Source organism: Myotis nattereri, assembly GCF_964212035.1.
Source record: "Myotis nattereri genome assembly, chromosome: 4".
In the NCBI taxonomy this organism is placed as follows: Eukaryota; Metazoa; Chordata; class Mammalia; order Chiroptera; family Vespertilionidae; genus Myotis; species Myotis nattereri.
In genome coordinates this window covers 109,501,635-109,514,790 of record NC_138079.1, presented here as the reverse complement: position 1 = coordinate 109,514,790, position 13,156 = coordinate 109,501,635, and the positions used below count along the sequence as shown (strand labels likewise).

General features: G+C 61.7%; 2 protein-coding genes across 4 annotated transcripts in view; one reads left to right on the top strand and one right to left on the bottom strand.

Moving 5' to 3' along the window:
* Positions 1 to 7,969, top strand: part of SCNN1B (sodium channel epithelial 1 subunit beta) — a 33,782-nt gene extending 25,813 nt beyond the window's left edge. The window contains exons 5-13 of the mRNA XM_081090541.1: positions 1,114 to 1,217; positions 1,837 to 2,000; positions 2,233 to 2,340; positions 4,010 to 4,127; positions 4,479 to 4,554; positions 4,642 to 4,699; positions 5,288 to 5,349; positions 6,789 to 6,864; positions 7,097 to 7,969. Of these exons, the coding sequence (XP_080946667.1) occupies positions 1,114 to 1,217; positions 1,837 to 2,000; positions 2,233 to 2,340; positions 4,010 to 4,127; positions 4,479 to 4,554; positions 4,642 to 4,699; positions 5,288 to 5,349; positions 6,789 to 6,864; positions 7,097 to 7,465 (1,135 nt within the window). The 3' untranslated portion in view covers positions 7,466 to 7,969. The remainder of the gene's footprint in view (positions 1 to 1,113; positions 1,218 to 1,836; positions 2,001 to 2,232; positions 2,341 to 4,009; positions 4,128 to 4,478; positions 4,555 to 4,641; positions 4,700 to 5,287; positions 5,350 to 6,788; positions 6,865 to 7,096) is intronic.
* Positions 7,970 to 12,017: 4,048 nt separating this feature from the next.
* COG7 (component of oligomeric golgi complex 7) overlaps positions 12,018 to 13,156 on the bottom strand; it is a 63,627-nt gene continuing 62,488 nt past the window's right edge. For all 3 annotated transcript variants that reach the window (XR_013995949.1, XM_081090212.1, XM_081090213.1), the window contains exon 17: positions 12,018 to 12,427. Coding sequence is in view for 2 of the 3 variants with exons in the window: in XM_081090212.1 (XP_080946338.1) it covers positions 12,261 to 12,427 (167 nt within the window). In the remaining variant the exon portion in view is untranslated. The remainder of the gene's footprint in view (positions 12,428 to 13,156) is intronic.

The window sequence follows — 13,156 nt, the reverse complement described above, 5'->3', positions numbered from 1 at the left end:
ACATTTATGAGACAACTGGGGCTTTGAACTGAATATTTCGTAATGTGAAGGAATGTTTGTTAGTTGTTTTTAACATGAACGTAGCATTGGCTTTTAGTTCTTTCTTTTAGAGATGCATGTGAAGTGCTTGCAGATAGCGGTGTGATGTCTGAGGCCCGCTGCAGGGGCGCGTGGAGGGGGAGGGGCGGGCCGGCGGGGGCGGGCTGCGTCTCTGTACGCTCTCACGTGTGAGATGTCCCAGCAAAGACGGGGCTCACCAAGCCCTTCGGAACGCGTGGCGCTGCCTCTACTCCGTGAGCACCTGTACGGGAGCATTTCTTGTTGGATTATTTCCGTAGGAAGCTCTCTGACCGGACACAGGAACGTGGAGGGTCCTGTCTCCTTGTGCGGGGCTCTTTCCTTCCACAGCCCCGCATGGACCCTGCTGGCCCACAGCCCGCCTGGCCCCTGCTGGCCCACAGCCGCCTGGCCCCCGGCTCTGCCCACTTCCCTCTTTATCCGAATGGCCCAGGTGTCCAGTCCACCTTTCTGGAGAGTGACTTAAATGACTGAATTTATTTCTTCAGGGGGGAGGCCAGAGGCCCGAAATCAAGGTGTCGCAGGGCCGGCTCCCCCCAGAGGCCCTGGGGAGGGTCCTTCCCGCCTCTGCCAGCTTCTGGGGGCCCCGGGCTTCCTGGGCTTGTGGCTATGTCACCCCCACCGCTGCCTCATCTTCCCGTGGCCTCTCTGCTGGGACTCTCCTTGGGCCCTGCTAAGGCGGCTGGGTCCCACCCATGCCCCGGGCTGCCCTCCCCTAGGACCCTTAGTCACACCTGCAAAGGGGTTCTCCAAACGAGGTCACTTCCCAGCCCTGGCTGAGCGGGACCTGCGGAGGTGAGAGGTGAACGCGTGAAGGACGCTCCTCGCTCCTGGCTAAGCCTGAGCCCACCCGAGTCTCCCCTCTCCCTTCTCCCGAGGGCGTCCGGGCTGAGGGGCTGCGCAAAGGCCTGCCGCTCGCTCCCTGCCTGGGCCCTGGACCCCCAGCCTGCACAGCAGCCGGGCGGGCACCGGGCACCGGGCACCGGGCACCGGGCACCGGGCGGGCTGCGCTCCAGCTGCTGCTGTTTCTTTCAGGAACTTCACCTCCCTCTTCCACCCTGACTACGGCAACTGCTACATCTTCAACTGGGGCATGGCCGAGCGGGCGCTCCCCTCCTCCAACCCCGGAGTGGAGTTCGGTAAGTCTCCCCTGGGCCAGACCCATGAGGCTTTTCCCTCCCACCGTGCGGGGCCCAAAGACCAGGTGGCCATCAAGCGTTGAAGGGCAGGATCTGGGCAGGCAGCTGGGGCCTGAGGGAGAGTGGCCGCCTGGGGGGGGGGGGAAGACCCCTGGGGCAGCCACACCACTTCCATTTTGCTAATGAGCAGAATAAGGGCTGAGTGGGAAGCGCTCGGCCCTGCCCCGTGGGATCCCAGGTTCCCATGCAGGCTGGAGGAAGTGACCTGGGCTGAGACCTGCAGGGAGAGCGGGTCTTCTGGGAGTGGGGGGCAGGGGGTGGGCAGCACAGCATTCCGAAGACCTGGCACCAGGAAGGAGCACGGGGCTGAGACAGCTGACTGTGAGGCGAGGTGGAGCCAAGGTGCCCTCGGTCGGCCGCCATGTGGTGGGGGAGCAAGAGGAGCCCAGGAGGAGAGAACGGTGGCAGGGACTAGGACAGGCCTAGAGAAGACAGGAGGCTGGACTTTCACAAAGCGGAGCCGGCCTCCTGGGCAGGCCGGGGGGGCCCCCTTGCTGGGGGTATGGACATGTGGGTGGCGGGCTCCCTGCAGCAGCCCTCGCCCCCCCCCCCCCTACAGGCCTGAAGCTGATCCTGGACCTGGGCCAGGAGGACTATGTTCCCTTCCTCACGTCCACGGCCGGCGCCCGGCTGCTGCTCCACGAGCAGAGGTCGTACCCCTTCGTCAAGGAGGAGGGCATCTATGCCATGTCGGGGACGGAGACATCCATCGGGGTGCTGGTGGTACGCCACAGCCCCAGGGGCGCCTGAGGGGTGAGGGTGGCAGCCCACCCGCCTAGCCCCCACTCCCGGGGCCTCTTCCAGCCCGGCCTTCCCTCGCGGTCCCCCCGGCAGCTGCTGGGCCACTGCTCTCCATCCCCTTGCAGAGCCTTAGAGCCACCTGCTGAGTGGCAGGCGGGTGCACAGGGGCCTCCTGGGCTGACCAGGGTCCCCACGAACAACCTCTCTGACGCAGGACAAGCTGGAGCGAAAGGGCAAGCCCTACAGCCAGTGCACCGTGAACGGCTCCGACGTCCCCATCCACAACCTCTACAGTGATCACAACACCACCTACTCCATCCAGGTAGCGGCGGCACTGCCCCCTGGCCCTGGGCCGTCTGGTCACCCGGCCTAGGCCTAAGGCTCTGGGACCGCTGGGCTGGCAGGGCTGGCTGTGCTGGACTTTGGGGGCACGTTGGGGTGGTTCCGTGGATGTGGTGATACTTGGGGCTGTAGAGCCAGTCCAGTCCCCGGGTTCTCACCAGGGCCCGGGTTGCCCGCCTGCCATCCCCCTCAGCAGGCAGGGTGCCCTTGGGGATGCCCTGGGTTGTCAGGGTCTCACTCTGGGGCCCTACGCAGAACCCGTGTGTGTATGAGCTAAGGTTTTGCATGTGTTACATCATCATTTGATCCTTTCAACACCCCACGAGGGAATAATATACTAACAGCAGTTGTTAATTATTATATATGCTATTTAGTTATTATCCGTGTGAATTAAGTGCTAATAGCAGGCTGATCCTGTGCTAGGCGACACTCTGCCAAGTACTTCCCATGTTCGATCACTTAACCCACCCAACAACCCCAGTGCAGCGGCGATTAAGACCCTCAGGCTGGAGTGAGTCCCTCTCTGCCTCTGGCCTAAACCCCCTTGCTGCAGCCCAGGAGGCCGGCCCCAGTCCCTTCACTGGGACAGACTCAATCTTTGCAAAGGTGACAAAAGTAACCACTAGCTGACACTTCCTCCCCCTGCCCATCTGCCCTGGCAGGCAAGGAAACTGAGGCACAGCAAGGGGAAGCCCAGGGCCTCCTCCATGTCTGAGCGCTCCAAGCAGGGGTGGTCTTCCCTTTGACCTCCCGCGTGGCCGCCCGCCCTTGCAGCTGGCCCCTCCACCCGCACTCCGCCCAGCAGACATGGTCCCCTCAGCAGGGGCAGCCCCCGGGAGACAGGGAGAGTGTAGGCGCCCCGGAGGCATTAGCTCTGCCCACGAGACCTCTTTCCAGGAAACCTCTTGCTCCTTTCAATGCACTAGCACCTCTGGCCAGAGACCTTGGCAAAGACCCCGGGCACCTGTGCCAACCCCAGCCTCCGTCATGGGGCTGGAGACACCACCTGCTTCCCAAAGCCAGAGCCCCTTGTCTCCCCGCCCCTCCCCCAGGCTGCTCACCGCTTGCCCCCCATTTCCTGGTCCAGACCAGGGACTAGGCCAGGCCCGCCCCCCCCCCCTCAGCCCACAGGTGACTGCCACCTTGCTTCACCCACGAGTAAACCGAGGCTCCGAGGGAGGGAATCGCTGCTGCAGACACAGAGCGGGTCTCAGGGGATGCGAGTGGGTGGAATGCGCCGACCCCGGAGAGTCTTCACATCCCGCCTGGCGCCTGGCGTGGCAGCCCAGGCTCCCCGCCCTCCCAGCTGGCAGCCCCTGAGCGGTCCCCCAGGAGGCGGCATGGGAGGCAGCCCGCCATCCCCTCAAAGCTGCTCCTGCTCCTGGGCCGCCTGGGTAAAGGGCTCGGAAGGCCGCTGGGCCTGTAACAAGAGCTGCAGCCAAGTGTCAGCGTCTGCATTTGGAGCAGCCGCCCTTCCCCTGTGCTCAGGGCCCAGCACCTCAGGGAGTAGCCCCATCCCTCTGCAGCTCGGCCACCTCAGCACCACTTCGCAGCGGGGACGCCTCCCCTGACTCCCAGCTCCCTGGGCCCGTCCCGCGGGCTCCGGTGGGGACGCCACTGGTCATCGCAGCCTCCTGTCCCCTCCTCAGGCCTGTATTCGCTCATGCTTCCAAGACCACATGATCCAGAACTGCAGCTGCGGCCACTACCTGTACCCCCTGCCCCGAGGGCAGAAGTACTGCAACAACCAGGAGTTTCCAGACTGGGGTGAGTGGGCCCAGCCATGGGCACCGAGCCCTGTCCACAACGGCTCTGATGCCAGGGAGGCGCAGGTCCATGCCCTCAGCAGGACCCGGTGTGCCCGGCTTGCTCAGCCCCTGCCCAGCACCCCTCCCGGGCCACCGCTCCCCTCCGCACCTCGCCCACGGCTCCTACACTTGACTGTATCGGGAGCGACGCTGTCTGTGCGCTGTCTGTGCCTGCTCCTGCTCCCTGAGGAGAAGCCCCCCAGTCACAGACCTTAGGCCCAGGGCCCGGAGGGTAGAGGGCAGCCCGGGGCTCCCAGGGGAGAGGAGAGCAGCGGGAAGGCCGCTCAGAGTCTGCCCTCTCCCTGCGCAGTCTACTGCTACTCGCAGCTGCGCCAGAGCCTGGGCCAGAGGGAGGCCTGCATCCGGATGTGCAAGGAGTCCTGCAAGTGAGTGCGGTGCAGGCGCCCGCGGCGGGCAGGGCAGGGCGGGTGCTGCGGGGCGGGACAGCCATGGGGATGCCTTCTCTCTTCCAGTGACACCCAGTACAAGATGACCATCTCCATGGCTGACTGGCCTTCTGAGGCCTCTGAGGTGAGGGGGTGGGGCCTGCAGGCTGCTTGGAGCTTTGGAGAGGGAGCCTCTTCCCTCCCCCTTCCCCCCGCTTTCTTCCACTCCCAGCGGCTATGCAGTGAGCCACGACAGAGTCCTGTGTCCTTGCAGTGCTTGCATTCTGGCCAGAGGGTCAGCCCACAGAAATAAGACCATGCAGAGTAGGGTGATGATTGTAGCCAGGAAGCCGGATGATGAGGGAGAGATGGGGAAAGCCTCCTTAGATGGCGGCCAGGGAAGGGCTCCCTAAAAAGGTGATGGAGCAGAGGATGGAGCTGAGCCAGCGTGGGCAGGGCCGGGGAGCAGGACCAGCAGAGGGGCAGCAAGTGCCGGGGCCAGAGGTGGGCAAGGCCGGCAGAGGATGGCTGAGCCTCTGGGGGAAGAGTCTGGAGACCTGAGTGCCTCCTCCCCATAACAGCAGCCACATCGCGCACTATTCCCTCCCTGCCTGCTCTCCCCGACCCAATACACGTCCCCAAAGAGATGGCCCCCCCACACAGGAAGCAGGGCCCCTCGTTGGGAGGGAGTGCTGCAGGCCCCATTGTTTTCAGCTGCTTCCTTGGGTTGCAGGACTGGATTTTCCATGTCTTGTCTCAGGAGCGGGACCAAAGCACCAACATCACCTTGAGCAGGTAAGCCTGGCGTGTGGGCAGGGGTGGGAGGCAGGAAAGGGCTCAGGAGAGGAGTCTGGACACAGGGCAGCTCCTCAGACCCCTTCTCACACTGCTCAGACCTGGGAGTAAGCCTGGAGGAGGAAGCATTGGGAGTGAGAGAGCCACCCAAGGGGACTCAGAGTGGACCACTCCCAAAGGAGAGCCTGTTCCTCCTTCTGCCACCTGTTCATACACCCATCCACGCATCCATCCATCCATCCACTCTCCATCCTTCCAGTCTTCTACCCATCCATCCATCCTTCCATCCATCCATCCATCCACCCATCTATCCATCCATCCTTCCTTCCTTCCATCCATCTATCCTCCATCCTTCCAGTCTTCTACCCATCCATCCACCCACCCATCCTTCCATCCATCCATCCTTCCATCCATCCATCCATCCATCCTCCCATCCATCCATCTATCCTCCATCCTTCCAGTCTTCTACCCATCCATCCACCCACCCCTCCTTCCATCCATCCATCCATCCTTCCATCCATCCATCCATCCATCCATCCATCGATCCATCCTTCCATCCATCCGTCCTTCCATCCATCCATCCATCCATCTATCCATCCATCCATCCTTCCATCCATCCATCCATCCATCCACCCTTCTACCCACCCATCCACCCATCCTTCATCCTTCCAGTCTTCTACCCACCCATCCATCAATTCATCTATCCATCCATCCATCCTTCCATCCATCCATTCATCCATCCTCCATCCTTCCAGTCTTCTACCCATCCACCAATCCATCCATCCATCATCTATCCTTCCATTATTCCACTCACCCATCCTCCAGCCATCCACCATACAACACAAACATGCACTGAGCACAGAAAAGACACGAGGTGCATATATCAGGAAACCTGAATCTAGAGGACAGACTGATGTGAGCAGAGCTTCTCCCTGTGGGAGCACAGTGGGAAAAAGCCAGGAGAGATAAGGGAGGTCTGTATAGGAGGGTGGTGCTGGAGCTACCCTCCAAGGAGGAGTAAAAATTATTCAGAAAAGTAAGGCCTGGACGTGAGCAAGCTCAGCCTTTCCGAGGGCCACCGGGTGTAAGGGCACAGCCCACTTGGCCACCCTTCTCTGCCCCAGGTTTCCTAACAGGGGCAAGGGTTAGGGTGGACTCTCTGCAGCATCTCCTGTATGTGGGCTGGGCCGCCCTGGGGGTGGGAGAGGGGAGCTCTCAGGGGCTATCTTGGGCCAGAGTATCCCTTAGGAAGCTGGTTCAGAAATGGGCCCACAGGATGGGCGCTGGGCAGAGATGCCTTTTGTGACTCAGGCTCAGAGGGGCCACTCATGGGACTGGCCTGTGCCAAGCTCAAGCAGAGGAGGGCTGGGCAGGTGTGTGTGTGTGTGTGTGTGTGTGTGTGTCCGGGAAAGGGCACCAGTCCCTGTTGCCTCCTGCAGGAAGGGAATTGTCAAACTCAACATCTACTTCCAAGAATTCAACTATCGTACCATTGAGGAGTCAGCAGCTAATAACGTGAGTTTGGGCTCCTGACCCCTCTGCCCTGCACCCTGCGGGTCAGAAGGGTCCCCCGCTCACAGAGGCGTTAGGAAGGAAGGTCTCTAAGCACTTGTTTCCGTGGGCTGAGATGGTCCCCCTGCCCCTTCCCAGTCAGCCGCCCAGCTCATAGGACCCAGGAGGCTGGGGTCCAGGCAGGGCCTGTGGCCTGCCCACCTCCGCCAGGCTCTCAGCTCCCTGCCCCCCACAGATCGTCTGGCTGCTCTCGAATCTGGGCGGCCAGTTTGGCTTCTGGATGGGGGGCTCGGTGCTGTGTCTCATCGAGTTCGCAGAGATCGTCATCGACTTCCTGTGGATCACCGTCATCAGGCTGGTGGCCTTCTCCAAGAGCCTGCGGCAGAGGCGGGCCCAGGCGCGCTACGCCGGCCCCCCGCCCACCGTGGCCGAGCTGGTGGAGGCTCACACCAACTTTGCCTTCCAGCCTGACACGGCCAACCCTGGGGCCTACCCCGATGAGCAGACCCTGCCCATCCCGGGCACCCCGCCCCCCAACTATGACTCCCTGCGTCTGCAGCCACTGGACGTCATTGAGTCTGACAGTGAGGGTGATCCCATCTAGGCCTTGCCCCTGCCCCTGCCCCTGCCCCTGCCCCTGCCCAACCTGGGCAGCCCAAGAACTCGGACCTGAGGAGCCGAGACCAGCGCCCAAGGCCTCATTCCATCGTGCCCTCTCCAAAGGGCCAACAGGTGTCCGGTCCAGTCTGTCTCTTGCAGAGAGACCAGCAGTCCCAGCCCCAGGCTGAGGGTGCCGTAGGCTCGCAGTGCTGTCGGGAGTGGGGAATTGTGTGCTCGGTTGGTTTCTGCCCACCCCAACCTCGAGCCAGGCTCCAGAGACCCGAGGACACCTTCCCTGGGGGCCGGCCGCTTCCCTCCAGCCAGTCGGCGTCCGCTCCAGAGCCGGGCCACCCCCAGAACCTGCGGCCTTTCCTTCCTGGTGGCTGGCCTCCGGGGTGGGATCGGTGAGGGCAGTGGCTGTGCAGAGCAGGAGAGCATTAGGCGGGGGCGGGGCTGGCTGCCAGGTGGCACGTGTTTTATTCTAGAAAATAAAAGTAGAAAACACCGCATGGAGCCATGTTCTTCGTCGGAGGGGGTAGTGGAAGCGTCGGACACGTCTCGGGGGCGGAAGGACTTCCTGCGGCCGGAGAGCAGGGCCTGGCCAAGGAGAGGCCCCAAGCGGTGGCCTCTGAAGTCGCTTTCCAGCTGTCCCCGAAGCAGCGGACTGGGGGCTTCTTTAATGCCACCCAAGTCATCGCGCGGGTTATAAGGACAGAGCCGGGGAGGGGACCACGCGCTGGCTCGGCTCCAGCAGCTCCAGGGACTGCCCTGCCTCTGCTTTCCGGGGCTGTGCTCACAGTGCCGCCCACAGGCCACGCCAAGGGCGCCAGCAGCTGGGAGCACGCCTTCTCCCCAGCGGCCACCGCTCCAGGCTGCCTCTCACTGGCCGCTGCTGGTCACATGCCGCCTTTGGCCACGGGTGCGGCCAGCTGCAGCGGCTGCTTGAATCGCTCGGACCCGCCCACACCTGAGGCCCGCTGGCCCCAGGGAGTCACGAGTGCGGATAAAATACAGGCAGCCAAGCAAAATATGAATGTCAGATAAACCACGAGTTCATTTTTTAGTATAAATATGTCTATATAATATTTGGGATATATTATACTAAAAACTCACTGGTTTTCCTGAAATTCAAATTTAACTGCTCACATCCTGTAGTTTTGATTGCTAAATATGGCGACCTTTGCGGCTCCCCACGCAGAGGTCAGGGAGCTGTTACGGAAGAAGAGTGGGTCTGGCAGGAGCGACGGCTGGCGCTGCCGCGGGGAGGAGCGCTGGCTACAGCCTGGCACCCAGGGCCCGGCCCAGCTGCTAGCCTAACACCTGGGGCCTTGGCCTCCGATTCAGGATCCCAGGGGGCACCTTGGCGCCTCTCTGGCCAGGCAGCACTGCCGGGGCTGGCGGAGGGAGGGCCTGGGGAAAGCCTGGCGTCTGCAGGCTGGAGTCGCAGCTCTTAGTAATTGCCATGTTTGCTGCTATGACTGCTTTTACTATTGGCATAGGGGTTGCTGTCACCACACTGGCTATTATCATTCGCTATCAAGCAGTGGTTATATTGTATCAAGCTCTTACCACATGCCAGGCTCCAGGCCAAGTACTTTAGAAGTCTTACTTCATTTAATTCTCATCTTCAAGGTAAATAAATTGAGACTCAGAGGGGTAAAGTAAGGTACCCAAGATTGCTATTATTCTAGTAAGCGATGAAGGAAGACCCCAGCCTCATCCTCTTGCTGCCAGTGGGCATGGCAGGGCCTGAGGGCTTTCATGCTTATTGTCTCATCTGTTGCTATGGGGCACGTAGAGCAACACGTATCTAGCTCCTTTGGCCACAAGGTAATCTGAACTGATTTAACGCATGGGCCATAGCTGGTGTGGATCAGTGGTTGGAGCATCGGCCCACAGACTGAAGGTTCCTGGGTTTGATTCCAGTCAAAGGCACGTATCTTGGTTGCAGGCTTGATCCCCAACCCGCCGGGGCACGTGCGTGAGGCAGCCAATCGATGTGTCTTTCTCACATCGATGTTTCTCTATCTTTCTCCCCCTCCCTCCCACTCTCTCTAAAACTCAATGGAACAAATATCCTCAGGTGAGGATCAACAAAGAAAAGGGGAGAGGGACACATGGGCTCTTGTAATGAAAGCCCAGGGGCTCACCCAGATCTGGTGGTTTCTCCAGCTGCTGGCTCTACGTCCTTCTGGGTGGACGTCCCTCTCACACAGGTTCTCTCCACCTGCCACTCTCCCCGCCATCCAACTCCATCCCTCAGCACAGCAGCCAGAGCAGGAAGCTCCTTTTTTTATTTTATTGATTTTAGAGAGGAAGGGAGAGGGAGAGAGAGGAAGAGCACCGATGAGAGAGAACCCTTGATCGACTGCCTCCTGCATGCCCAAGCCTGGGCATCGAGCCCTGACCAGGATTCAAACAGAACCTCCTGGCTCATAGGTCAATGCTCAGCCACTGGCCACACCTGCGTGGAAGCTCCTCCTCCACAGCGTCCCAGCAAAAGCCCTGAGAATGCGGCTCTTCTGAACCGATCGCTGTGCCTGGGGTGGGGAGAGGCTCCTGCCAGCCTTGGGCGAACCCAGGGGGGCAGCCCCTTTCCACACCCTGACAGGCTCTGTTCAGACATCGTGAAGCAGGAGTGGAGGTGCCGCTTCCTGCCCCGGAGGTGCCTGTAGACAGACGTGAGACGGCGGCTGGCGGGCCACCTGCTGCCCTTCTCTCAGGAAGCACTGAGGGCCCCGGCCTGGAACAGTCAGTGCCAGGCGCTCGGGGCCGGCAGACGGCACTCCTCTCCCTCCAGATGGGGACACGCACTGTCCTGTTCCTACCCCGGGGCCCCGCCAGAGCCTCTCAGGGCTGGAAATTAGGCTGCCAGGGCCCAGACTGCCCAGGACATGCCTTCTGTGGCTCCCCCCCACTCCACAGGGCAGGTCGGCTGCCTGTGCCACAGCCGCTGCCCGCTCCGAACCTCAGGGTCCCGAGGCAGGGACCACGAGGCCCGCTTCTCAGATTAGCAAGGAGGCTCGGAGAGCTGCCTTTCCCCAGGTCGCAGCTGGGAGGTGGCAAGGCTGGGAGACACTGGCGCAGAGACGGCACAGACGTCTCCACTTAGGGCAGCCCGCCGCTCCGCCCAGGTTTCTGCCTCCCTCCTTCCGGGCAGGAGCCAGGCTCCACCTTGCCAGCCCCACGTGGGGCCCACAGCAGAAGCCAGAGTCCTGTCCTCGGTGCGACTTCACAGCGTGGTTTCCGGGCCAGCAAAACTGGTGCCAGGGCGAACAACAGATGTGCCAGAACCCCCGGGCGACCCAGCGAGACAGATCCTGGCGGTCTGGGGCGGGTCCGACCAGGTGGGACCGGTGGTGCTGCCTGCCTCGCCCTGTGGTCAGGAGCAGGGGGTGCCGGTCACAGGCTCGCGCTCAGCCCGGCCCTGCCCCTGGTAGCTGAGGGACTCTGGGTGAGCCCCCTGAGCGTCTCCAAACCTCAGTTTCTGTGTGTGTAGCACAGGGAGGCTGCTGGGAGGCCGAGGGGAGGAACAGTTCCGTCCCGAGAGCACAGCACCCATCCAGTCCCCACAGGGGACCCTGCGAGACACTGGCCCTCCCCTCCCCCTGCTAACAAAGCCCAGACTGTTCAGGGCTGTGATGGCCCAGCCCAGGCGATACATCCTGAGTGGGCTGAGCGGGTTTCTCTGCTGGAGGCGAGGTCCTGGGGCAAGGTCTGCAGGCACGCTGGCTGTCACACTAGGGGAGCACCTCAGCCTGGCCTGGGGGAGGCTGGGTTGCTGCTCTGCATCCCAAGGTGCACAGGGCAGGCCCAATGTCACTCGCGCCAGGACTGGCAAACCCTGGTACAGCCAGTCCTGTCCCAGCCTTCCCAGCCTCCTTTGCAATTGGGGAGGTACCTGGTGACCAAGAAAATGACCAATGAGGCCTGGGAGGAAGCGGGTGGGGCTCTGCCTCCCCAGGAGAGGGACAGATTTGCTCAGCGCCTCTGCTTCCTGCCCCACCCCCTCGTGGTTGCAGGAACTGCCCTGCCAGGACGAGGACCAGGGAAGGGTCGGGTCAGAGGCTGGGCCTGCTCATCCACACTGGATGGGTGCCCGAGGCCCACCACCTGACACCTGTTACTGAGAAAAATCAACTCCTATTTGTGTGAGTCACTCAGATTACATTATTCTGTCACCTGTAGACAAGTACACTCGTAACAGATACAAAGCTACCGGCAAAAAAACAGAATCCACACCATCTGCACGTTTTAAAAAGGAAAAGCTGGTCCTCATCAGAGGTCCGAGGCCGTTGCCCAGCCGCCTCCAGCCCCCTTTACGCCCCGCCGGTGGCCGGGTCGGCGCTGTGCCCGCTCTTCGCCAGGTCTTGTCCTTTGGGTCTCGGGGTTGCCCACCCATCTCACCCAGCTGCCTTCCGCCCAATGCCCTCCTGCTCCCTAGTATCTGAAAGTATCTTCTCTGCTGCTCACCTGCTGACCCCGCCCTCCCTTTCTCCCGGACGTCCCCAACGCGCAGAACCAGCCATCCGCTGGAGAGAAAGGGAAAAACGTTCTTGCGTTTCACTGTATTTATTAATTCCACTTTCCAGATCGGGTCATTTTAAAAAATCATCTGAAAATACCGCTCTAATAAATAAACCTCTGATTTACAATGTTTGGGGGTGTTTTCTTTTAATCACAAATGAAAGCCTTTTTAAAGCCAATTCTGCCCAATCCGGGCAGTTTTAGAGCAAAGCCTCCCCGGAGAGCTGCCTGGCCCGGGCCGCAGCCCCGCCCTCCTCTGGGCCGCGCGAGGGTCAGTAGTCCACGCTCCGCATGGCGGCCACCGTGGCGGCGAGGCGCCGGGGCAGGCCTTTGCTGACCTGCCGGTAGTCCTCGGGCTTGGTTTTCAGCAGCGTCCCGACGTGCTGCAGGGTGCGGGAGGGCTGCAGGCCCAGGGCGTCCATCACGTTGACCAGGTAGTCTGTGGGGTGGGGACAGACAGACTCAGCACAGGCAGGACAGGCCCACCAGGCCTCCCGGGGCCCCCTCGGGTAATAAATGGACCCTGCCCACTCTCCAAATACTGGGGTCCGCTCTGCCCTCAGCAAGAGGCCTGGACTCTGAGGGTGTTCCTGACTGAGCTGGGCCCGTCCCGCTCCCAGCTGCTGCCCAGCGGGCTGCACCTAAGAGGACGGAATGGGGACACAGGCCCGGAGCAGCCTGACCTGCTGTGGTGACAGTGATGGGTGCTGCCTTTCCTCCTCCTTCCTGGTGGGGACAGACCTCTGGGAGCCTTTCCTGTCGGGAGGGCTGGAGGCAGCGCCGCCCAGGCCCTTCCTTCTCCCGGACGGCGGGAGCGCCAGGCAGGTCTGCCTCTTCCCGTGTCTCCTTCTGAGGCCCTGCTCAGCCCCGGCTGCTGGCTGAGGTCCGGCTCAGGGGGAGCTGCTTCCCAGGAGGCGGCCTCCACCAGTCAGGCACCTGCCTCCTGCACAGCTTGTCCCCACAGCTGAGCTCCGCTCGCCGGAGCCAGGGGCTGCGAAGTGAAGCCCAGGCCCACCACGACCTTCTCTGTCTAGCCAGCGGATGGTTTGAGGCTTGTTTCTGTTAACACGGAACCTGAACGTCTTTAAGGGGCCGTGCGCTGCCACAGACCTCACCCATCTCTATCCTGACACAGCTTGAGTGTCACACCTCAGCGGCCTCCTCCCGG